The 25,228-nt window shown below is 33.2% G+C and overlaps 4 protein-coding genes across 5 annotated transcripts; 3 read left to right on the top strand and 1 right to left on the bottom strand.

Moving 5' to 3' along the window:
* Nucleotides 1-31: 31 nt before the first annotated feature.
* On the top strand, nt 32-8,350 carry LOC115694711 (uncharacterized). Its single transcript, XM_030621798.2, has 10 exons — nt 32-428; nt 826-4,061; nt 4,190-4,675; nt 4,784-6,011; nt 6,104-6,453; nt 6,539-6,715; nt 6,798-6,937; nt 7,020-7,111; nt 7,188-7,309; nt 7,878-8,350. The coding sequence occupies exons 1-9, from the start codon at nt 263-265 to the stop codon at nt 7,229-7,231; spliced, it is 5,919 nt and encodes a 1,972-aa protein (XP_030477658.2). The 5' UTR covers nt 32-262; the 3' UTR covers nt 7,232-7,309; nt 7,878-8,350.
* Nucleotides 8,351-14,059: 5,709 nt separating this feature from the next.
* On the top strand, nt 14,060-15,933 carry LOC133038979 (uncharacterized). The gene is made up of 6 exons (XM_061117708.1): nt 14,060-14,369; nt 14,475-14,759; nt 14,862-14,927; nt 15,036-15,146; nt 15,246-15,605; nt 15,697-15,933. The coding sequence occupies exons 1-6, from the start codon at nt 14,214-14,216 to the stop codon at nt 15,931-15,933; spliced, it is 1,215 nt and encodes a 404-aa protein (XP_060973691.1). The 5' UTR covers nt 14,060-14,213.
* Nucleotides 15,934-17,124: 1,191 nt separating this feature from the next.
* LOC133038978 (uncharacterized) lies at nt 17,125-18,684 on the bottom strand. The gene is made up of 3 exons (XM_061117707.1): nt 18,585-18,684; nt 17,666-18,456; nt 17,125-17,565 (listed from the first exon to the last, which is right to left on the bottom strand). Exons 1-3 carry the CDS (start codon nt 18,682-18,684, stop codon nt 17,125-17,127), a joined length of 1,332 nt encoding a protein of 443 aa, XP_060973690.1.
* A 2,187-nt stretch (nt 18,685-20,871) lies between these two features.
* Nucleotides 20,872-23,722, top strand: LOC115724605 (probable L-type lectin-domain containing receptor kinase S.7). Of its 2 annotated transcripts, XM_061116821.1 has the most exons (2): nt 20,872-22,632; nt 23,005-23,722. In XM_061116821.1, the coding sequence occupies exons 1-2, from the start codon at nt 21,423-21,425 to the stop codon at nt 23,481-23,483; spliced, it is 1,689 nt and encodes a 562-aa protein (XP_060972804.1). In that variant the 5' UTR covers nt 20,872-21,422; the 3' UTR covers nt 23,484-23,722. The 2 variants fall into 2 exon arrangements, with proteins under 2 accessions (XP_060972804.1, XP_030509781.2); XM_030653921.2 differs by having other exon boundaries at nt 20,872-23,722.
* The last annotated feature ends 1,506 nt before the right edge of the window (nt 23,723-25,228 follow it).

Below are 25,228 nucleotides of genomic sequence, written 5' to 3'. Positions count from 1 at the left end.
GTCGTTAAGTGAAATTGATTATCAACGACATGTCGTTTTTTCTCTGTTGATCCTCAACAAAACGACATGTCGTTTATCATTGAATAATGGCAAGATTTGAATTTCTCATACCGCGCTAAACGTTTGGGGTTCTCAAATCGTCTTCGTCCCCAAAACCAAAAATCCTTTCTCTCTCTAAACACAGTCGCAGAGTTTCTCGCTCTAGAGTTTTTCTGTTGTGGATTCTTCATGACTACGAATTGAAAGGTTGAAGAAGAAGACAATGTCGGCGATTGAGAAGCTCTGGGTTCAGATTTTTGAGAGGAAGTCGTGGATAATCGACCAGGTCAAACAACAGACGAGTCTATACGATAAGCACCTCGCATCTAAACTCCTCATCGATGGAATAACACCTCCACCTTGGTTAGGAGGAACCTTAGATTCTACTGGTAAGTAAATAACATTGCATTTCCGCCATTGATGTCGATTTCGAACTTCTTGTATATGTGCTCTTACTTCTTTCACTTCGATTTTTTGGTTCGATTGTTTGAAGTTCGAATTCCACTTTCAAGGTTTCGATTACTTGTTCCGGTTTCATTCGTAGTGTTTGGCTTTGTGGATTTAGTGTCTATATAGTTCTGGACCATTTCCTGTGGTGGATTGAACAAACTAAGCCTAGGGTTTTCTTACTCAGTCAATCTTTGGCAATGTCTTTTTTTTTTATTGTTTATTTTCTTAAGAGGAATAATCGGTAATTGTTAACATTGGGAATGTAAGAAACACTCAATTGTGATATCTTTGTATTGCAGAAGTAAACATTTCGTTTTTTGGTTTTTCTTTTGGCAGAGTTGAATTGTGAAGACCTCATTTCGGGGGTGCTTCTGTCACGTCCAAGGCCTGTAATCCCATTTGCATTTAGTCATTGTTCAGTGTATGATGAACCAATTGCTAAAGCTACAAATAGGGAACTACCAAATGGTTCGTGCACGAAAGTATCAGTTGAAAATAGAGAATTGGATGGTTTGGATCATGCTAGGCGTGATAGAGAATGTGATGGTTTTGATTATGCTGAATGTGCTTCAGTTGGTGTTTCTACAATGGATCAGTGTAATACAATTGTTGAAGATCAGAGAATGGAGGTTGAGGATGGTAGTGTTACATCTCCTCAAGAGCAGAGAGATGCAGGATTCTTAGATGTTAGATCAGAGACAGCTTTTTCATTGGCTAAGATTCAAAGATCCAAATCAAGGCAGAAGGCTCTTGAGATTCGCACTGGTACAAAAGCAGCTAAATCCCGCTTGAAGAATGCCATTAATTCGGGTGAAAATATTCCCATTCCTTCCTTTCAAGATGATCAGCCTGAACAATTGAACTTAGTAAACCCTGCTGTAGATAACAGTAACAACATTTGCACGGTGGAAGGTGTTAAAGTGGGTGATTCTTGTAGCAAGGAGAAAGAAAGCTCTGGTTGGCAACATAACTCTTTGAATGCGGGTAGTTTATCTAATGTTGTTGGGGAGGATGGAATTGCACTTGAAGAGTCTATTGGCCCCTCAATTCAGCAGTATAATCCACCTCCAGAGTCTGCTCATCATATTCAAAGTCACTTCGAAGATTGCATAGCAGCAGAAGGTAAGGTTGGAGAATTGAGGAGAATGACCCGGTCCAGAAGCTCTGCTAAACAAGCTAACTATGACAGTGAAAAGAAAAGTGGTCCAAGCAATCTAGCACCACAAGCCCAACTTACTGATCAGAGCCAAAGAGCAAAGTCAAGGCAGAAGGCTCTTGAGATTCGCACTGGTACAAAAGCAGCTAAATCCCGATTGAAGAATGCCATTAATTCGGGTGAAAACATTCCCATTCCTTCCTTTCAAGATGACCAGTCTGAACAATTGAACTTAGTAAAACCTGCTGTAGATAACAGTAACAACATTTGCACGGTAGAAAGTGTTAAAGTTGGTGATTCTTGTAGCAAGGAGAAAGAAAGCTCTGGTTGGCAACATAACTCTTTGAATGCAGGTAGTTTATCTAATGTTGTTGGGGAGGATGGAATTGCAATTGAAGAGTCTATTGGCCCCTCAATTAAGCAGTCTAATCCACCTCAGGAGTGTGCTAATCATATTCAAAGTCACTATGAAGATTGCATAGCAGCAGAAGCTAAGGTTGGAGAATTGAGGAGAATGACCAGGTCCAGAAGCTCTGCTAAACAAGCTAACTATGACAGTGAAAAGAAAAGTGGTTCAGGCAATCTAGCACCACAATCCCAATTTACTGATCAGAGCCAAACAGTGAAATCTGCTAATATTTCTAATGCAAGTTATGGTCTGAAAAGAAAAGTTGCCAGGTCTCTGAGCCAAACAATGAAATCAGCTACTGATGGTTGTTTTAGAAGGGTAACTCGATCTAGAAGCTCTTCTCAACCGCACAACACTGTCTATGATTTGTCATTGCCAATGAAGTCTTCAAATACACGGAACTTTGAAGACGAATATCTCTCTAATACTACGGACTTGGTACTTTCTGCTTCGAAGAGTTCTCAACAAGACAAAGACAGACTAATATCAGCTCAACTTTTCTTGCCAATTGGAGAGGATCAAGAGCTTTATGCAGAAAATTCAACAGAGTGTTCAGACAAGGAAAATACAAGAACTTTTATAATAACTGAAGGAACACCAGAAGTTGACAGCTCCCAAAATTTGGGTCTTCAAGTTACTCACTCCAAGTCTGCAGGATTGAAGGAATATCTGGAAACTGAATCTTTAAAAAGCTCAAAAGAACTTGACCCCAATAAGGTGTCATGTGATGAATTGGAAGACTCGCCTATTTCCAGCACCAGCAAGCCTGCTGATTCGGCAACTGTAATGGAAACTGCAACGCATATTGATGAGCAACAAGTCTGTTTTGTGTCAAACTTGATTGGTGCAAGCGATGTTGGTGTGGAAGATTTTCCCCAACATCATGTTGGTAGTACTAAGCATGTGGAGCCCAAGCAACTGAATTTTGACGATGTGGAACCATCCAGTTTCGATGGGGTTTCTGCTCTTTTTGTTGAGAAGAATGAGGAGGAGAGATTGTTAGAAAGAAGCCCTCTTGTCCTATCAGAATCTGGAGGTGTGTTAGATAAAGGAGTGTCCTTGGAGGAAAGGGAAGCCTTTAGCAAAGAAAGAGAGCTTAGGAATTGTTCTTCTGAAGCCTTTGTTGAGGAAGCTGATACAAACATTATTGCTCTGAATGAAGATGCTGTATCAGCAGTGAGTGAAACACCTCAAGCAGAGAAGGATTTGGCTACTGATAATTTGCAGCAAAGTGAAAAAAGTTCCAAAGAGAAATATTCTTTGAAAGAACCTTTAGTAACCCCAAGTGAGACAGAGAGCAGAACACCTGGTGAAATAGTTTCTGCAGATAGACTGAAGAATATCTCTTCAGTTGTTCATAAACTATCAACACATGCTGATTACACTCAGGTATCCATACCTGTCTCCTTTGAAATTCAGGAAGTGTGTACAGATCCTTGTTCTGTTTCCAAGGATGATATTATGGGTAATCAAGCAATGTCAACTGAGAATTTAGAATATTCTCAGTGTCGTACTGCCTCAGAGAAATTTACTCATGATGCCACTGATGGTTGTCTCTACCAATCAACTGAGAAGTTTGAATATACTCGGTGTTGTACTGCAGACTCTTCAGAGAGAGTTGCTCATGATGTCACTGATGTTGGTCTCTATCAATCAACTGAACGGCAGATTGCAACAAAGTCCATTGTGAAAGCCAGTGTGGGTGCATCTCTTGAGGGTTCGACTCGGAATAAACGAAAAAGGAGTGGTTCTCTGGCTACTTTGTCTACTTCACCAGGTGCTAATGAAAATGCAGTTTCTCCTCTCAACAGGGATACTGAAGGGAGAAACTTGTTTCCTGAAAAGCATGGTCTGAAAGATGTTGTAGAATCCCGAGACCTTCAAAGTTCTCTAGATGATATTCAATTAGAAGATAACAGTAAGAGTCAAGTTGAAGGGATGCCTCAAAATGAGGAGGATGACATGCATGAAAACTCTAAATCTTCACTAAAGCTTCTAGTTGAAGAGGTATTTTTTTCTCTTCTGGCTTTGGTTAAAAATTCTGCCTTCTTTAAACACTACCACATATATTTTGTTCTTTCTATATTTGGAAAATTTTCTGATGCATAGTATATGACATCATGCTGCATATGTAGGATGATTGTAGCTTGAAACATAGGGATTTAAGTGAAACGAAAATGGTCACTTTTGCTGATGAGGAATTGGAAGCATCCCATGTTTCAAGTGTGGTCAGAAAGTCTGCTGGAGCTTGTGATGTGGGTCTCTATCAATCAACTGAACGGCAGGCTGCTGTAAAATCCATTGAGAAAGCCAGTGTAGGTGAATCTCTTGAGGGTTCAACTAGGAACAATCGAAAAAGAAGTGGCTCTCTGAATGCTTTGTCTACTTCACCTGGTGCTAAAGAAAATACAGTTTCTCCTCTCAGTAGGGACACTGAAGGTAAAAACTTGTTTCCTGAAGAGCATGGTCTGAAAGATGTCGAAGAATCCCGAGACCTTCAAAGCTCTCAAGACGATATTCAATTAGATATTGGTAAGATTCAAGTTTATGGGATGCCTCAAAGTGAGGAGGATGACATGCAAGAAAGGTCTAAATCTTCACGGAAGCTTCTAATTCAAGAGGTATTTTCAGTTTCATTTTCTTTTTCACACACTAAACACTTTTTTTTTACTTTTACATTTTGAATATTTTCTGATGCACAGTATATGACAATCATGTTGTATCTGCAGGATGAATGTAGTTTGAAGGATAGGGATTCGAGTGCAATGAAGCATCCCATGTTTGTATCTGCTGACGAGGAACCAGAAGCATCCCATGTCTCAGCTTGTGATGCTCTTCTTATGGAGGAAGCAAGAAGAATGGAAGATCCAAGTAGTTTTATCTTTGATGGAATCTCATTATGCACTTTAGAAGAGGACAAATTTTCTTCTCACCTTGAAGAAAAATTCCAAATCCGGAATGCTGAATCTTTGACTTATAGTGATTCGTTGCACTTGATTGATGCTGATGAGACCGTGCCGGTGCTCGAGAGTTTCATTTTGCAATCAGATGATGAACAACCATGCATTGCTGATCAGAGGATCAGCTTTGACAAGCTCAGTCTTCCGAACACTTCAATTGAACGTGCTAGCATTCTAGAGGAGCTTTGCAGATCTACTTGCTTACAAACTCCAGTATCCTGTTCTTCAGTTTCGAATAAATTGCTCAAATTTTCAAATATATACCAGTCTGTTCCAACTGGGCTTCTAGAGGGCATGGATAAGCCGAAAGATGATTACGGTTGTTTGAGTGAGGCCTTTAGTTGTGCTTTTGAAGAAAGATCATATTCAGATTGTCTTCCCAGTTCAACTAGTCAGTTTGATTGGGAGATAAAGAAACCTTGTTTGTCTCCAGTTCGAAAAGTCTGGGACAGAATCATATCGAAATCAGACAGCTCTGAGAAGCGAATGAGCGTAGTTCCTGAGCTTCCATCCATTTGTGAAGAAAATGAGAATGTAGATGAAGTAGCTTATACTTACCGAGAAGACAATGTTGCTAAGGACCTGACTAGCTCAGTAAAAAGAGCACCACTTGCTGATGTAATCGCAAACATTGCTGCATCGGAAGCTGAAACAAATATTGATAGAAGTAGTTTAGATTCAGTTAACACAGAATTCAGCTTCAATGGAACTCACAAGAGGACCAAACAGAAAGTTGGAAATGGAAAAGGCATTAAGAGAAGATACAATAACAAAGAGAATGATAGCATGTCATCACTAGGAACAGCTGGTCCTAAGGGAAAACCGGGATTATTTCATAATCGATTTAGTAAGCCAAAAGTATCATCAACAAGAACTAGTTCGAGGAGAGGAGGTCCAAGTTTGACAGTGACAGAGCCTAAGCCTAGCAATATCGTATCGAATATTACTTCATTTATTCCACTTGTTCAACAAAAACAAGCAGCTGCAGTTGCAACAGGTTATTTCTCATTCTAGTAAAGTTGGGAAATGCACACACTCATGATTTGACATTGCATTGATTTCATTGGCTGTTTTGTTTAACTTTTACAGGAAAAAGAGATGTCAAAGTAAAGGCCTTGGGGGCTGCTGAGGCTGCAAGGCGTCTTGCAGAGAAAAAAGAGGACGAACGCAAAGCTAAAAAGGAAGCCATGAAGCTTGAGCGAGCAAGACTCGAGCAAGAGAATCTAAAGCAATTGGAGATGCAGAAGAAACAGAAAGAAATGGAGAGGAAGAAAAAAGAGGCTGATATGGCAGCGAAGAAAAGGCAAAGGGAAGAGGAAGAGAAGAAAGAAAGAGATAGGAAACGAATGCGTGTTGAGGAAACAAAAAAGCAACAGAGAGAAAATGAGCGAAAGTTGAATGCACAAAAAGAAGAGAAAGATGCCAAATACCGAACCGTGGTAGCATGTCTTACCTTAAGTTCTTGGCTCAATTTATTTTTACTTGTTGTTTTAGATGTTACTCACATTAAGCTGACTGATATAGGATGATAGAGGACATGAGACTAAGGAATCTAAAGATGAAAAAAGGAATCTTCATAAGAAGATGGAACAGCAAAATGGATATGAGAATCTCCAGACACTTACAGAAACTGAACATGCTACTACACAAGCATCAACAAGTGATGCTAGGTCTTCAAGTGAACTTGTGACAAATCTGAAGGTAATAAGTTTCTATTCCCTTTTGGCTGTGAAATTATTCATAACTACCTCTCAACAGTAATTGACACTCTGCCCTTTTCTAGATGAACAATTTAGACAAACCCACAGGAGCTGACAATGTAGAACAGTCATATGATATTTCTCCATACAAATGTTCAGATGATGAAGATGAAGAAGAAGACGATGACTCACCGAATAAAAAATTCGTTCCTTCATGGGCTCGGTATGATGCTTTCCAACCCTTATCAACCATTAATCCTGTCCTGTTTATAATTGACTTAAGAAATTCAATTGTTTTGGAACAGTAAATCTAGTGTGGCTCTCCTTGTTTCTTCACAAGATAGAATAGACCCAGAGACCATATTCCCACCAGATAGCTTTTGCAGCATAGCAGAAGGTAATGAACACAGATTATATACTTTTATTTCCTCTTGATTAGAGCAAATGACATAAACAAGATTCTCTTTTTGCAGCTCTTCTGCGTCGAAAGTTTCAGATTAACATAGCTGGGGCTTGAATCAGACCATAATGATCATCTCTAGTGATTATATTCTCTTCAACCAACTAGCCTGAAGAATTTTTTGCATTGAGACAGGTATGCAATGGAGAATTGTGCTTAATAAGACTTAGCATCGGTCGGTTTGGTCAGTTTTTTTTTATATAAAAATTTAGACTTCGGTTTTTGGTCTGGATTGGTGCAATCCAAAAACCGACCAACCAATTCAGAACTTATCTTAAAACCGACTGTTTTGAACATCAGTTTGGTCGGTTTAAACTGCCCAAACTAATTTTTTTTTTTCTGTAAAATATGATCCAATTTATTCTATAAGCACATTATTCTACATTCTACAACTATACAAATTAATTGTTCAAAAACTAATTGTATATGTATAACGGTTGGTTTCGGTTTATTACCAAAAAAAAAAAAACTGACCGTTCAATGGTAGTTTTTTCGATTTTCGGTTCCGTATCTCATTTCCAACAGTATTCGGTAGGTCGGTTTGAACGGTTTTTTCGATTTTTTAGATTTCATGCTCAGCCTTAGCCCTAGTCCTTATTTCTTAACACTAAATTCATTTCACTATTAAGTTTTTTCATTAGAGACATAACAATCTCTAAGTTCAACATGTAATCTTACATTGCTTCAATCTTTTACATGACAGATTCTAAGAGAAGATTTTGTGAAATGGAGTGTTCTTGAGCAGCTAGCTTCACTCGGTTCCCACCATTTTTTTCACACCGAGCTTCGGTTTCCGAATATCAATCCAGGCAAATTCTCCCTTCCTTATTCTATCTGTGAATCTATTCTCTACTCTACCTGTATATTTAGATCTGATAGGGAGTTAGTTTCTTTCTAACCCTTTTTTGTTGTATGTTTTTTGTTCCTTATTCTTTGAGGCCAAAAACACAATGAACTCTTCTTAATTCCCATTAAGTCATTCAAAATGTGTAAAGATCCTTTTTTTTTACCTCACTACATATCTCAACATATTTTTTTAAGGTATGATAGAGAAAGAATATTGTAACTTTTGATTTTGGGGATATGAATTCAAATTTAAAATCTCTGTGGGAGATAGATGTGTAATACAATTTGGCTATGTTATCATAAATAAATATGTATCTTTATTCTTTACCATATATGGTAATGGTTGGTTACTTTTGTTAGAAAATAAGTTGAAGATTTCAAATAAGGGAAAGTTTAATTTAATTGGTCAAAGAAAGAAAGGGACTACTTTGTTCATATAAAAATGTTAAAATTTTCAAAAGATCCTCAAACTTACTTTCTTAAACAAATCTTTATAAATTAATGGATACCCCAAAAGAGTTTTGTAGTCAATTTTTTTTTTTTTACATTATAGTTATTTAGAACTATTTATAAATTTTTCAAAAAAACTTAAATATTTTATAATGCTGAAAATAAGATTTACATATTTTGTTACACATGTAATTATTATTTTTTTACATTTTGTAAGTAATTGTTTAAAGCTAATTTTTGGCACTATAAACTATTTAGAATTTTTTAAAAATTTATAAATAATCGACTATAACGTACACGATCATGAAAAAAAAATAAGAATAATTTTTTTTTATAATCCTGAAACAAATAGGGAAGGTTTACTAAATCGTCCCTTTAGAACTTAGAAGGGTTTACTATAGAAATTTTTTAAATTAATATCGTCGAGATTAAATTAAAGTATTTTTTATTGAAATTATTAATTAATCGAGTATTAATTTATACTTTTTTTTTATTTAGTTGAAGTTATTAAATAATTAAGAAAAAAAAATATGTGTATATCTTTACCATATTATTACCTTTGTTATGAAGGAAGGAATTGGTTTTGGTCATGATTTTTGTAACGGCTATTTGACATGAGATTCTATATTGTCACATGGGCCCTTTTATTTTTTTAACATTTATTTTGTCATTTTTGAAAATTGTCCAAATTCACACACCACACACAACTCTTCATGAGTATTTGGTCTCTATTTTCAAAGCTTTATATTATTCACTCATTTTATTGCCGTTTAGATTCCATTGCATAACATACATTTTAATATTAAAAAAGATTAATTTAGATTATTATCCAATAACCCATTTGGAACTGACTCAAAATTTAATTGAAATAACTATTTGAACATGTTCCAATGAGAAAGTACAACCTAAAAGTGACCAAATGTGGAATTCAGTGCTTTATGGGACCCAACCCAATGTTCTTATTTTATTAGATTTTGATTACTTAAAACACTTTTAAATATGTAATAATGTCACATGCAACAGCATTACATGTATTTGAACAATAATAATAATAGAATTGTTAAAATGTATTATTAGGTATTTTTAGTCTCTAGGATCTTTAGATATGTCGTCGTGTGATTAGCTAGTGATATTCTTTACAAGTTATTATATTGAATTATAAGGGACCCGATATTTACTTGAACTAATAGTGATATTGATACATAAGAGGGTGATAGACACTACTGGTGCCTTTTAGTATATTTTACTGGTGCTTAGTATCTTCTTCGGTATCATATTGTTATTAGTGTAATTAAGTATCGAGTCTCATATAATTTTAAAAAATAGTTTTTAAGAAATATTGTTAACTAATCGTAAAACGTCACCTATAAAAAGTACTAAATACTACTGGTGCTCAATAATAATAATAATTATAATAATATTATACCTTATTCAATTGTATTTATGTATAGTCAAAGTATTGGTATATCATAATCATTGTGAGACATGAAAAAACGGTCAGTTTTGAATAATGCTTTTCGAAAAAAGGTTTATTTAAGAAGACCCCACTTTGGATCTTATTGTTTAATGTAAATCTGACCTACTTGTCCTTTCACAAAGAATGAGCAAGAAAATAACAAAACAAGAACAAATAAAAATATTCAAACATAGTTTTTAGGGCATTTGCCCTCTTTTATTAATTACATTTTAGCTCCCAAAAGTTTTTATTTTTTAATAATTGAGTCTTTATTTTTCAAAGCACTCTTATGATAAATTATGAAAATATAGAAATATATTTATACATTCTTAGAGTTAATTTTGTATTTTTAATGATAATAAAATAAATTTGAGCTAGTGTAATATACTATGTTTGATAAGACGGACAGATGTCGAGGAGTGTAAAGACTAAAAAGAGTGATGAGAAGGAGAGACTAGTCAATCTCAACGTCTGAAATCACATTCTGATTTCTTTTTTGTAGTGATATTTGTTATAGTTACAGTATCATCTCTATAATTTTTTGAAAAATTTCAAATAATTTACAGTACTGAAAATAGAGTTCTTTATATTCCAATTTACTATGTGTATTCAAATAAAGTTCCTGATATTGTAAGCATAACAAACACTACCAACAATATTTTTTTTTGAAATAAAATATCCAAACATGTGTTTTCGGGCATATATATGTATAGTATATTTAGTATATTCAATTTAACATATGTAATAAAACTACCAAAAAAATAGGGTAATCACCCCTTATACAATTTTTTTTTTTTTAATTTACAGTTTGGGTTTTTTCAGTGATTGTTCCGATAGTTTTTATGTTGATTGCTATGTAAATTTCAACTGCAATTTAGATTGCTTCGTTGGTTGTTATGTAGAATTCTATGTAGATTTCCGTAAAAAAATACAAAAAAAAAAAAAAACTATTTTAAAGTGTAAAAATAAAAAATAAAAAAAATTCCCAAAGAAATACTTAATTGGAAAATTTACACTCCAGTACTTTAATTGCATTCTTTTTACAAAAATATGGTGCTGTCATTTATATATGTTAATGTACCGTTTTTTATACCGTTTTTAATTTAATTCATTTTTTTTTTTTTAAATAACTGGATGGGACGTGTGATGTGTGATGACGTCATCACATCACGTCCTGCACGTCTTCCATGTTGCAGTGTGCAACTGTTCACGCGCCACTTTTTTTGCATGTGTAATTCAAATTATGGACGGTTTTAGAGGATTGTAATCATTTTTTTTTTATTTTTATATTCTATTTTACCATTTTTATGGTTTTTTAAGTGTTTGTATAAAAGGAAAGTAAGTTTGTTTTTATAAATATTCATCTTGAGCTTTTCTTTTCTCTGTTTTCGTTTTATACAGAGTATAGGGGTTAGGGTTTCTTCTTGGGGGGGTTTATTTTTGTATTAGCAAGAGAGTTTGAGTGCATCATTTTCGTTTATTGCCTTGTTATTATCATCTGTAAACCTAAAAAATGGTTAAAACTCGTTCCTCAATTTCTCCTTCGCATTCTGTAAAGGTAGCTGCTGATAAGAAGAAAATGGAAAATGTCTCCGATGATGGAGATCGTGATGATTCTGATCGTTCTGGTGGTTCTGGTGGATCATCGGATGGTAGCCGTGGCTCGGCATTGCAAAAGAGAAAAAGAGTTGTTGATAAAGTGAAGAAAGAAGATGTTCGAAATGTGAAAAAGATGAAGCAAGTTGCTGAAGATTTGCCTGAGGATTATGATAGTGAAGACTTGGAGGTTGAAGTTCGTAATGATTTGAAGGTATTTTTATGATTTTTAATTTTTTATTTGGTTGTATTGGGTTTACGATTTTTAGGGGTTTAATTTATTTTTAGATTTTATAGTTTATTGTTTTATTTTTTTAAATGTTTTTGATGTTTGTTTGTAATATTTTTTTTGGTTTATATTGTAGTCGGTTTTTATTTGTGGGTTTTTGGGTGTTGTTTTTATTTTGTTATTTTTCATGATGTTTGTAATATATTTTGTTGATTTTAGGTTTGATTATTTGTTTTTAGGTTACTGTTTATGTGTTTTTTTGGTTTATTTGTTAATTTGTTTCGATTTTGTTTATTTAGGTTATGTTTAAGTTTATTTTGTTTTATTTTGTTTATTTTGTTTATTTTTGGGTTTTAGATTTTTGATGGGTATTTTTCTTGTTTACTATGGAAAGTTTTGGCTTACAAATATATTTTCTGTTTTTGTTTATTATAGGGTTTGATTATTTATTTTTAGGTTATTGTTATTGATTTTTTAGTTTATTTGTTAATTTTTTTTCGATTTTGTTTATTTAGGTTTATGTTTAAGCTTACTGGTTTATTTTTGTATGTTTATGGTTTATTATAGTTTTTAGGTATTGATGTGTATTTTTTTTTTTGTTTACAGTGGAAAGTATTGGTTTACAAATTTAAATGATTATTGTATCCTGTGAAGTTGTTTATTTATGCTTATTTTTAGTTTAATGTGTGGATTTCTTTGTATATCATTTTTTTTACAGGAATGGGATTTATATTTCAAGCCTGGTGAAAAGATTCAGGGAAAAGTGATGTTATTCCCTAATCAGGATAACATTGTTGTCAAAAATATTAATTCCAAGTTGACTAAAGATCAACGTAAGTTGTTTCGTGATACTTGTTTTGGTTATATTTTGGATAGCCATCCTGTTGGTTTTCAGTCTCAATTAGTTCATAATGCCTTACATAGGGAGGTATATCAGAAAAATGAAAAAGAAATGTGGTTTAAGTTTGGTGATGAGAATTTCAGATTCAGTTTAGCTGAGTTTGCTGTTGTTTCTGGTTTACTGTGTGTTGGTGATGCCGATTTGAGTAAGTATACACACGGAGAAAATGCTTTTGTTGATCGATATTTTTGTGATCGGACAAAGGATCGTTAGTCTTTGTTGAGCATAGGTTTATGTATAGTGATTTCAAGTCGGATGAGTATCTTGTGAAGATGGTCGTTTTGTACCTTGTTACTAATTGTTTGATTAGTAGTGTTTACTCAAAAAAGTTCTGTTGAGATTTTGAACATAATTGGGGTTGATGAGTATGGTAGTTTTCCATGGGGTATACCAGTGTTTGAATTAACTTTGCACAATTTAAAGATTGGTCTGAGGGGTGTTATGAAGGGAAAAGGTGTTGCTAAGCCTCTTGCTAAGGTTAAAGGGAAACATTTGGAAAAGGGTCCTCGATCTTATAAACTTCTGGTTTACCTTTTGCATTTTTGGTTTGGTTGTATGAAACCATTCCTTTGTGCTTGAAGGCAAAGTTTTGTTCCTATGATTACGGTAAACCATATAGGTTTTGTAGATGGAAGAGTATTGGAAATCCTAATTCAAGTGAAGTTGAGAAGAAAGGTCTATCTTCAAATAAGGTATTTTTTATATTTTGTAAATTGTTTATTTGTTGTTTTTATTATATTTTGTAAACTAATTATTTTTTCTTTTTTTGCTAGATGAAAGTAAAACATATTGTGCCTATCGAAGATGAAATAAAAGGTTTATTGGTGCTTACCGGAATGGAGTTTATTGGCGAGAAGAGTCAGATGATGACTTTGATGATGTTCCATTCTCAAAGTTTAATGTTGATAGAGTTGGATCTTCTGGTGTACAGAAGGAGTTTACTGGTGGTTTTGATGTCGATGGTGTGATGCGTAAGATGAAGGAGTTTATTTCTAGGCAAAAGAAGGCCGATGAGTCTATTGAAGTATTGAATAATGTGTTGGAGGGTAGATTCAAGGAGTTGCAGTTAAGTCTTCAGTCGTATATTGACTCAAAGATCAGTGAAGGCTTGGTTTTTTTTATGGAATTGAAGTTTAATGAGTTGAAGGAAGCTATTGAAAATGCAAAAATTTCTAAAGATGGAAATGATAGTCCTGATGAGAGCGATGGCAAGGTTTGATTATGTTTATTTTATTAGTTTATTAGATGTTTCTTTGTTTTTTCATATGTTATTTTGATTTTGTTGGTTTTTTTTTTTTTGTTGCAAGAATGATGATTTAAATGATGTTGAAGTTTTTGATGTGAAAAGTCAAGATGCAATTGAAACTTGTTGGACTCGATGAGAATATCCAATATACTCGTGTTATTATTGTTTTGTAAACTAGTATATTGTTTTTTGTTTATTGAATATTTTTTGTTTTTTGAATATTTTTTATTTATGTTATTAATGTTTTTATTGTTTAATGGGTTTTTTTTTATTTTTTTGTAGGTTTTTAATGATGATGCTCCTTCATTTGATATTATGAGTTTTATTTCTAGTAAACCTGATTGGTTTACTGAAGAAAAAAAGAATACTGATAAATTGAATGATGAAGAACAGGTTGTTGATGATCATGGCCTATTTAAGGATGTTGTTAAAAAATCTAAGGAGGATGAAGATGATGGTGGTGATGACCAGGCAAGTTTATTTATTTTTTAGTTTTTTCATTATTTAGATGATTTGTTACTATGTTGGTTGTTGTCTCTGTCAAATGTTTTTTATGTTTGTTTTGTATATTTACAGGGTTTGGGGGGTGGTGATGCTGTTAAAGCTATTGGTTCAGATGGGACAAATAAAGACAATGTTGAGGGAAAGAATACTGAAGAAGCAAAAGATGTTGCAGATGGGAGTAATAAAGATAATGTTGAGGGCAGAGCAGTTGATGTAGATGCAAGTGTAAATGATGTTGAAGGTGTTTGTAGTAAGGGAAAGTTGTTTGATAGTCAAGGCACTGAGGATAGTATCACTGTGTCTGCTTTGGAGATTATAAATGAAAAGATTGATGCCTATGAGGGAAGCATTAAAAAGGTTTGTCATTTTTTGTTTACTGTATACTTTTTTGTTTATTTAGTTTATTTTATATTTTGAATCATTTTGTCATGTTTAATTATTTTTATTTTTTGTTTTTAGGATAAGTCTTTAAATAAATTAGAGGCAACAAATGCTGATGTTTTATCTACCTATGGGTTGGACAAGGTTTGTTTACTTTTTTTTTTTTTTAATTCTTGATTATGTTCTGAGTATTGATTTTTGGTTTACTATGTTTACATATTTTTTGTTTTTTTTTTTGCATGATATTTTAAGACTGATGTTGTTGGTGTTGAGAAGAAGCATGGTTCTCAAGAAAGCTTTTCTGTATCTACCATGGAGGTTGTTAATGATCATTTGGTTTCCTATGAAGACAGTTTGAAAAAGGTTTATTTTTATTTTGTTTATGTTATTTGGTAGTTTATTTTTTTTTTTCTTTTCACTTACTTTTTTTTTTTATTTGTTTGTAATTGTTTTGAATGCTAGGGAAAGTCTATAAAATTGGAGGAAGAAACTCCTACAGTTGGAAATAGAGAGAGGAAACCTAGTTCTGTATACAACAGTCCGTATGCCACAGAATTTGGTTCAGGTAGTATTGGTAAACCAAAAGGTGGACGTCCTGGATCATGTGCTTTTGGATTTGGCTTTTTCAATGTGATTGATGATGTGCAAGCTAAATCTTTTGATCAGTGGTTTAAGATTGGGTTTAATGATAAAAACAAAGTGAAGAAGTTTAAAGAATGTCATAGGAAGCTTAAGGTTCCATTGGATTTTGTGGTTTGTCAAATTGATGATAAGATGTGGTTCTATGATTTGCTTACTGTTGGGAAGAACTTGTCATGCTCGGTTAGTGTGTTATTATATATTTTTTTTTGTTTATTGTATACTTTTTCTGTATATTTGTTTATAACTTTGGATTGTTTTATGTTTATTGCAGCATATTGATGTTTGTTTCTACTATTTGAGAAAGAAGTTAAAGTATGACCAGTCTGTGAAAATTTCTGGTAATACTACTGATTGCTTCTTTGCTTCTCAAATTTTTGAATTATATAATGAGTTTGTTGCAAGTGGTGAAAATGTTGATTCGGTTAAGAAGGATTCTAAGGCAGCTGCATACATAGCGGGTTTTTATATGTTATGCAATAAACCCTGGCCGAGCTTGATTTCGTACTAATGCCTGTTAACGTGATTGTTCTTGCTCATTGGATATTGTGTATTCTTGACATTAAGATGAGATGCTTAAAAGTGTTGAATTCTATGAGGTTTGGGAGGTACAAGAACAACTCAGAGAGTTTTGTTCGTGCATTTGCTGTAATAATTCCTATCTTACTGTCACATGTTAATTTCTATGAGGGGAGAAAAGATATTGACAGGAGTAGTAAGCACTGGCAAGGTAAAAGATATCGATGCGTTTGATATTGTCGTGGTTGATAATTTGCCACAACAAGAGGATAGGTAACTATCTTTGTTTTTTTTTATATTTATGATTCTATGTTATTGTTTATTTTTTGTTATCTGACAATTGCTATGGGTTTATTTTTGTGATGTAGTGATTGTGGTGTTTTTATCATAAAGTATGCTCATTTCTTCATGCATGGATTGATTGATAAGATTCCTAAGAAGTTGGACATTGCATTCACTCGGAAGAAGTTGTGTGTTGATCTGTTTGTTCATGCAAAGAAGAAGGAGTTGGGTGGGTACGAGTCTACTTCGGAGCATCCAGGAAGGATGCCATAGTTTTATGTAATAGAACAACATGTTGGAAACCTAGTTTACATTTTTTTGAACTTTATGTGTATTTTTATGTCATGTTGTTTTGTTTTTAGGTTTATGTTTGTGTTTGTTTAAGAAACTGTTTGGAACAGTAATATTTTAGGAGACTCTTGCCTATTTTAATTTTGAAGTAACCTTTTGGTTTTGCGGCACAGTATGTTTTGCAGTTTTTATGTTATGTATTTCTGTGAGACAATATGTTAATTTTTTGGATTTAGAATTTAGTTTTAGTGTTCTGGCATTTTTTATGTGATTTTTGTTTAATTTTGTTTGATCTTATAAACCAATGACATTTCTGTATACCTTTCTAAGTGATATAAACCAATGTGATGGTTTATTAACCTTTAAAATGGTTGTAAATAAATTACAGTTAGTAACTGTTCATATATTTGGTAACTGTTCATATATAGAGGAGGAAAAAAAAAAACTTACTTGAATCTAAGCGAATTGTAATCATTTTATTAAAAGTTTGTATTAATACATTGAAAAGCTTTATCAACTAACAATTATCATTGTAAATTGTTTTTGTATACTGTCTATTTAGTAACCATGTTTGATGCTTACCAACATTTATTCATTTTACCTCAGGATCTTATGATCTTTTTCTTTTTCTTGGTGGTTTTAGTACTGGGTCATTTTTACATGATCTTTTGTTGTGTCCTCTCTGGTGACATTGACCGCATACCACTTGTGCTTTTGCTTCAAGTCCATTTTTGTATCGTTGTTTCTTTGGTCTTCCGGCAGCTCTCTTATGTTTAGGTGGGAGGACTACAATATTTCTTATTAAATCTGGTATATTCCATGATGTTGCCTCACCTAATGGGAGTATACTGTCTTCATATGTTGCCATAAAAGCTTCTTTCGTGTAGTAGTATGAGCAATATTTGTAGCAAGACAGGTTCCTTTTGCTTAGTACAGCGATTGCATGAGAGCAAGGCATTTCATCATATTCAAATCGTTGGCCGCATGTTTTATTCTCCAAGTTTACTATGTGAGATCCGTTGTTGTCGTGTACTTGGTATACCGAAGGTTTCTTTGTTTCAACTTTGTATTAATCAAGTAAACCATTATTAAGTTTACAACAGAGTAAATATGTTTGTAAGCAATTTTTATTTTTCTGTATACATAATTACCTTGTACTTTAAACTCATATCTCTTTGTTTCTTTAATGTTTTTTCAGGTATTTTTGCCAGTGTTGTTGTAGTTTTTTGGGCTCTATTCTTGTTTTCCCAATACCATCTTTGCACCAATGAATGTAGGCATTCTAGTAGAGTTGCGATGGGTAGGTCTCTTCTTGCTTTCAAGGCCGCATTGATCGATTCGGCAATATTTGATGTCATTGTTTTGTATCTCCTGTTCATGCCATATAGTCTTGTCCACTTTTCGACACCAATTTCATTCACCAAGTAATCTCTTATTCTTACATCTATATTGTCCAAGTCTTGCATGCTCTTTTCAAAATCTTCTATGTTGTAAGCTTTAGATGCACTATTAAATGCAATCTTGAGCTCATCACCTCCTTTTTTGAATTTCATTTTTATATTCTTCATCAAATGGTAACAACATACCCCATGCATTATATCTGGAAAGGTCTCTTTTCTTGCTTTTAGTATACTCTCATGTCTATCCGATACGATGCATTGACCTTCTCTTTCGCCATAAGTTTCCTTTATTTTGTGAAGAAACCATTCCCAAGAGCCGTCATTTTCGGAATCTACTACTGCAAATGCAAGTGGGAATATATGTCTATTTGCATTTTGTGCACTTGCTATCAACAAAGTGCCTCCATGTTGGTTTGTCAAAAAGGTTCCATCTGTGACTATAATTGGTGTACAGTGTTGCCAACCTTTTATTGAAGCACCTACTGCAAAGTATAGATATTTGAATTTGTTATCTTCATCTGTTACTAGGTCTGTGATTGTTCCTGTTTCAAAAGTAACCAATTAGTTTATAGTATAAATTCCTATATAGCATATTAGTACTTTATGTTGATGAAGTATTTTATTACCGGGTTTGATATTTGCATCATGTATAAAATTGATGGTATCTCACCGTATGATTCTTGTGGGCGGCGACGAGCATCCACAATTGCCTTTTCTCTAGCTCTCCATGCTTTTTGGTAAGATATAGAGACACCGTAATCATCCGCCATGTCATCCACAATTTCGTTGGAGTGTAATCTCTTTTTGGGTTTACAAACTTGTTTTTTATAACCTTTCCAACCAGGTTGCTTGTAGCTTGAGGATGGTCTCCAGAAGTGATGTCCAATGAACATGTATGAGTATGCTCTATTTTTCTTATGATAAACATGTCAGTCTTTCCATGTTTTGATGCTAAGAATGTCCGGTTGCGGTTATCATCAATACAGACTAGTTTATAGTCTAGTTTTGATGATCTTTTTACCTTGAAAGGTTGATTGTATCTTATTGAGTGAAGGCTTACTGCTTGTTGGAGGGTTTCCTTGTTTGCAAAAACTTGGCCAATGTGTATTTCAGCAACTTGAGGATTTAAAATTATTTGATTTTCTTCGGAGCTTTCTTCCATCGATATTTGAGTTTGTTCAATCACATAATCTGCCATCTTTGTTGCATATTCGTTCTTGTTGGTAGCAGTTGCCTTGTGTGTAAACTAGTGTCCCCATTGTAGGTATAGTTTACTCTATCATTGTGTTCATTGTCGGTTGTGGATGTTGAGATGTTAACACGTATAGGATATTTGGTCTCATCATCATTTTTCCTTCGTATTTGTTCATAAAACTTGCATCCACTATTGTCTTTGATTCTTATTGGTGGTATGCCTTCAGTTACTTGAAATTGAAGATCAATCGTATATTTGTTTCTGTCCAAATTCAAAGCTTCGTATACTATGTGAGAAAGCTCATAATGTGAACAATCCGTTGGAATTAGTATACCTTCGACTTCATAATCAACGTATGTTGTTTTGTCAACCCAAGTTCCATTGTAAAAAAGAATCACCGTTCTAACATCCATATTCCCGCGTGATTTGTTTAGTTTAATCATGTTAAGTATTGTATACGATAAACATTATGTATATACAAAAATAATAAACATGTAATAGGTGTGATGTTCATAAACTAAATTTTATATTTTTTATAGTAAGGTTTATATGCAGTTTTACTAATTAGATGACTATATGTTGAACTATAATGTTGGAGCGATTACAATTACGAAGGTTTATAGTGTACTGTATTTTTTAAAGTACTTAGTATTGATTAGTTTACTATCAGTTATGATTACAACTGGTAAACTATCTGATTAGTACTGATTAATTGTCAAATAATCATGTTTAACAGAATTAACAAACATGATGGATTTTTAGGTGTTTTCAGGAATTGGAAGGTGTAATGTGTTATAAGCAGTAGTATGTATCGTAATGTATAATAGGTACCTTATTCAGATTTAGTTTTCGATGTTGTAGTTGACGGACTTCTTCTTCTTCCTCGAAGCAACGATTTCTGGTTTTTCGATTTTTTGTTTGTTGTGATCAGCTCATAGGTTTATTGATGGATTGAATTGTAGGTCGAATTAGAGAGACGATGATTTGCTTGTTGTATACAGCAACAGTTTTGAGAGATATGATGATCGATTCTCTAATTTTCAGATTCGTCGAGATCTGTATTTTTCCGTCAATGGTGTTTTTTCGTTCAAGGTTGGTTTGGTTTCTGTTTTTCGTTTTCGTGTATTATTCTTACGGTATTTATAGATTTCTGTTTTAAACAGTAGAACCACGCGCAGAGATGGCCGAGAAATATGGAATTGTGGGCGCGTCTCCTTCATCGCCGGTGGTTCCAAAATTATTCAAGCTAATCACGGTAAGCTTGATGACGTGTCACGGCATACAAATGCATTGTTTTCATTTAACGTTTTTTTTGTAATATTAATGTATATAATGTATATATATAAAAATTTCCCTACTTAATTTTTATACAAGAACAAAAAAAAAATAAAAGAAATAGAAATTCAGGAATTTAATTATTAAAGTTAAAAAACTTACAATAGATTTTTTTTTTTAATTCAAAGTCATCACTTTATTAACGAGTAACCTCTGTTACCAAATGAGGTAACAAAATAGTTAGAAAAGACCCTAAATTAAAACGACAATCAAGATATAATATAGCAGCTTTTGCAAATGAACGAGTCACCATATTTGTCGATCGTTTAACAAAATAAATCGAAATACTTCTCAAAGAGCTAAGTATAACCTTACAATCATTAACAATTTGACCAAACATGAAAATCATAACAATAGAACTACAAATGGCTTGCACTAACAAAGGGACAATCTGTATAAAGTATCACCTGTGGCCATTGATTTTCTTTTATCCAACTCAATGCTTCTCAGATCCCCATTGCTTCCGCAACTTCGGGAGAACTTGACCCTTGGAATAGTTTTGTGCAACCTTCTATCAAGAAACTACCTGCATTGCGTGCCACATACCCAACGCCAAAACTCTTAGCCTCCTCAAACAATACCGCATCAACGTTAATCTTAATGCTATTAATATGTGGGGCCACCCATTGCTCAGCTCCGTCCCCCGGTAGGAAACCGGCAAATAAAGGTTCTATAATTGAATTTTGAGCAACTAGCCATTCATTAAATTTTAGATTATATAATTGAGAGACTAATAATGGAATTATTTAATTCTCTGAAAACTACGTCGTTTTTATCATTACCGTTAGAGAAAACGACCACACACACCCACGCGCCCATTATTTTATTCAACCGTTAAAACCCCACTTTCCCTCTAAAAATTCAATCTTTACTCAAACCATCTTCAACCTCTCTCTCTCTCTCTCTAATCTTCAATCCAACACAAACCCAGAAAAACCCTTCTCCCAATCTCACTAAATAGTCCAAATCTCCATAGAAATGTCTTCAAGAAAGCTTCTTGTTTTCTTCTTTTGCTTCCTTCTTTACTACTCAAAAAACCCACCTTTTGTACTATCTTTACCTTCTTCTTCTTCTTCTGATAATGTCAGATTGGATTTCCCATTTTTCAGTCTGAGAAACTTCACACTACTCGGAGATTCTTATCTCAGAAACGGCATGATTGGGTTAACAAGAGAGCTCGGTGTTCCATCTTCAAGTGCTGGAACAGTAATCTTCAATAACCCAATTAAGTTTTTTGACTCAGAAACTAATACCACAGCTTCTTTCTCCACTAAATTCTCTTTCACCATTGCTAATCTAAACCCTAGCTCTTTCGGGGACGGGTTATCGTTCTTTCTTTCGCCGGATAATAGGATTCTTGGTAGCCCTGGTGGTTATTTGGGTCTTGTTAATTCTTCTCAATTGACCAAGAACAAGTTTTTGGCTATTGAGTTTGATACTCGTTTAGATATGCATTTTGATGATCCAAATGATAATCATGTTGGGTTTGATATTGAGAGTCTTAATTCAATCAAAACTGCTAATACTATGTTGCAGGGGATTAATCTTAAAGCTGGGAATGTAATCACAACTTGGATTGATTACAAGAATGTTCAAGAGAAGTTGAGTGTGTTCTTGAGTTACTCGAATATCAAACCCGAAAAGGCGATTTTGAGTTTGGATATTAATCTTTATGAGTATCTTACAGAGAATATGTATGTGGGATTTTCAGCTTCAACTGAAGGAAGTACTGAGCTTCATTTGATTGAGAATTGGAGTTTTCATACATATGGATTTTTGTCTTTAAGAACAAGAAAAAATCCTCATAATGTGTCTGATAATTCTGTGGCTTTTGTTACACCAATGATTCCTGAAGTTGATTCTGATTCTTCTTCAAGGAATAATCATCACAAGAAGCTTGGTTTAGAGCTTGGAATAGCTGTACCAGCCTTCTTTTTTGTTGCACTTGTTGTGTTTGTTTATGTGTCTGTGAGAAGATTAAACAGTATTAAAACTCAAAAGCTTTTCTTCAATCATGAGCTTTTAACATCTCCAAGAGAGTTTACTTATAGAGAATTGAAGTTAGCCACAAAGGGTTTTCATTCAAGTAGGATAATTGGGCATGGAGCATTTGGTACTGTCTATAAAGCTTTCTTTGTGAATTCAGGTACAATTGCTGCTGTGAAAAGATCAAAGCATTCACATGAAGGTAAAACTGAATTTCTTGCTGAGTTATCTATTATTGCTTGTTTGAGACATAAGAATTTGGTTCAACTTCAAGGTTGGTGTGTTGAGAAAGGTGAATTGTTACTTGTTTATGATTTCATGCCTAATGGTAGTCTTGATAAATTGCTTTACCAACAAGGACCTTATTTGAGTTGGTCACATAGACACAACATTGCAGTTGGTTTAGCTTCTGTTTTGACTTATCTTCATCAAGAATGTGAGCAACAAGTAATCCATAGAGATATCAAGACAGGAAATGTTTTGCTTGATGGAAACTTCAATGCAAGATTAGGCGATTTCGGTTTAGCAAAACTCATGGATCATGATAAGAGCCCTGTTTCAACTCTAACTGCAGGAACAATGGGATACCTTGCTCCTGAGTATCTTCAATACGGTAAAGCAACCGAAAAGACTGATGTTTTTAGCTTTGGTGTTGTGATTCTTGAAGTTGCTTGTGGTAGAAGACCGATAGAGCGGGAAATCGATACTCAGAAGATGGTTAATCTTGTTGATTGGGTTTGGGGTTTGTATTCTGAAGGGAAGATCATTGAAGCTGCTGATAAAAGATTGAATGGCGAGTTTAAAGAGGAAGAAATGAGAAAGCTTTTGCTTGTGGGGTTGAGTTGTGCTAACCCGGATAGTAATGAAAGGCCTACAATGAGAAGAGTCTTACAGATTTTGAGTAATGAAGCTGAGCCTATGGAAGTACCAAGAATCAAACCAAGTCTTACTTTTTCTTGTAGTTTGCATTATACTTTGGATGATATTGTTTCAGATGATGATGATGATGATCAAGTAGAAGATTGTGAGATTAAAGTTACTACTCAACAATGATTTTCAAGTGTTTGTTACTTAACAACAACATTAGATTTTAGAGTAGATTGATTGATTTTCAAGTGTTTGTTAATCCATTCTTTGTAATTTTTTTTTTCTCTTTTTCAAATTGGAATATTGTTCAATTTCATCTAATTGAACTATTATGTGATCTCAGATTCTTACTTACTAATATGTAATAACAATCTCTGTTTGAAATGTATACAAAGTTCCAATCTTTTTGTGATTTTTCTGAAAAATTTGCATTTATATATGTTAATACCATAGCCTTGTCACTATTATACCAATCTTAGTTTGAAATTCATACAAAGTTCCAATCTTTTATTTGGTTTATACAAATAAAAAAGAAATCCATTTATACACTAATATATATATATATAGATATATATACACAAAATAAACCATAGAGGTAAAGCTGTCACTAGCTCACTTGCTTTTCCTAGAAAAGAAAATACTCAGTTTTCAACCAAATTGGAATATTGTTCTATAAAGTATTCAATTCCATCTATTGAACTATATTTTGTACATAACAAATTGTTTGAAATTTATATAAAGTTCCAATCTTTTGTGCTCTTAGTGATTCATGGTTTTTATTTTGGTTTACAAAGAAAAAAGTATGCATTTATACATCATTATATATATAAATATATATATATTTATATAATGTAGAAAAGTACTAGCTCACCTGCTTTTACTAGAAAAGAAAATGATCACTAATTTTTACCAAAACATATATACTAAAAAAAGAATTACAACAACTCTTTTGATTAATATCTCTGTTGATTTTTTCAACCTACATAATAGACATAGTCCATATATATAATAAAGCTTTATAATCATCATCATCATCATCATCTTTCATCATCATAGATATGACACTATTGATTAAAATCTCAACTACTTTCATCTTCTAAAACCCTTTTTCTGAACCAACTACAGCTTTTTCTTCTTCTTCTTCTCTGATAAAATAATCTTCAACAAAAGATAGAACTTGAACCTGAAAATTAACGAAATAGAACATGAAAAGTTACTTTTTTTTTTTTGCTTATTATTATTACCTACCAAACCCATCACCTTAAACTTTACATATGATTAATATATACATATATTATATATATATATGATGATGATATATAAGATGGGATATGTATGTAAGGATGATAATAATGGTGACAGAAGAAGAGAGAGCACACTCCCAACATTGGCAAAGATCCCTTTTAACCCATCTCGGGTTGTGCTCTCTCTCTTCTGTCAACATATCCTCCATCTCATATATATATATATAGATATTATATATATATATATATATATATATATATATATATAACACAAGAAAAGAAAAACATGGGGTTTCACAATATTGTAACATATATAAATTCTTCAATACATAGCATGGAAATACATAACATAACTTCTACATTAATTTTTATATATATATGTATGTGAGGATGATGAACACATAATATATTTATATAACATATAATTATTCAAAAGAAAGAGAAGAGCTATATGAAAAAAATACCCTTTTGGGATCTTAGTTTTGCCTCCTCTGTTTTTTTATATATACATAAAAAAGAGAAGAAAACAGTATACTATAAATATATAAATATATGTTATATATAAGATATTGTAGCTAATAATTATGAAAAAAGAAGGGTAGGCATTAGAACTTGATTTTTCCTTAATTTACAGAAGAAAAACTTAAAAATGAAATGAAATGTAAATGAGATAATAATTAAAGAGAT

This window comes from Cannabis sativa, chromosome 6 (assembly GCF_029168945.1).
Source record: "Cannabis sativa cultivar Pink pepper isolate KNU-18-1 chromosome 6, ASM2916894v1, whole genome shotgun sequence".
NCBI lineage: Eukaryota > Viridiplantae > Streptophyta > Magnoliopsida > Rosales > Cannabaceae > Cannabis > Cannabis sativa.
The sequence above is the reverse complement of the archived record's forward strand: the minus strand, read 5'-3'. Positions and strand labels throughout refer to the sequence as shown.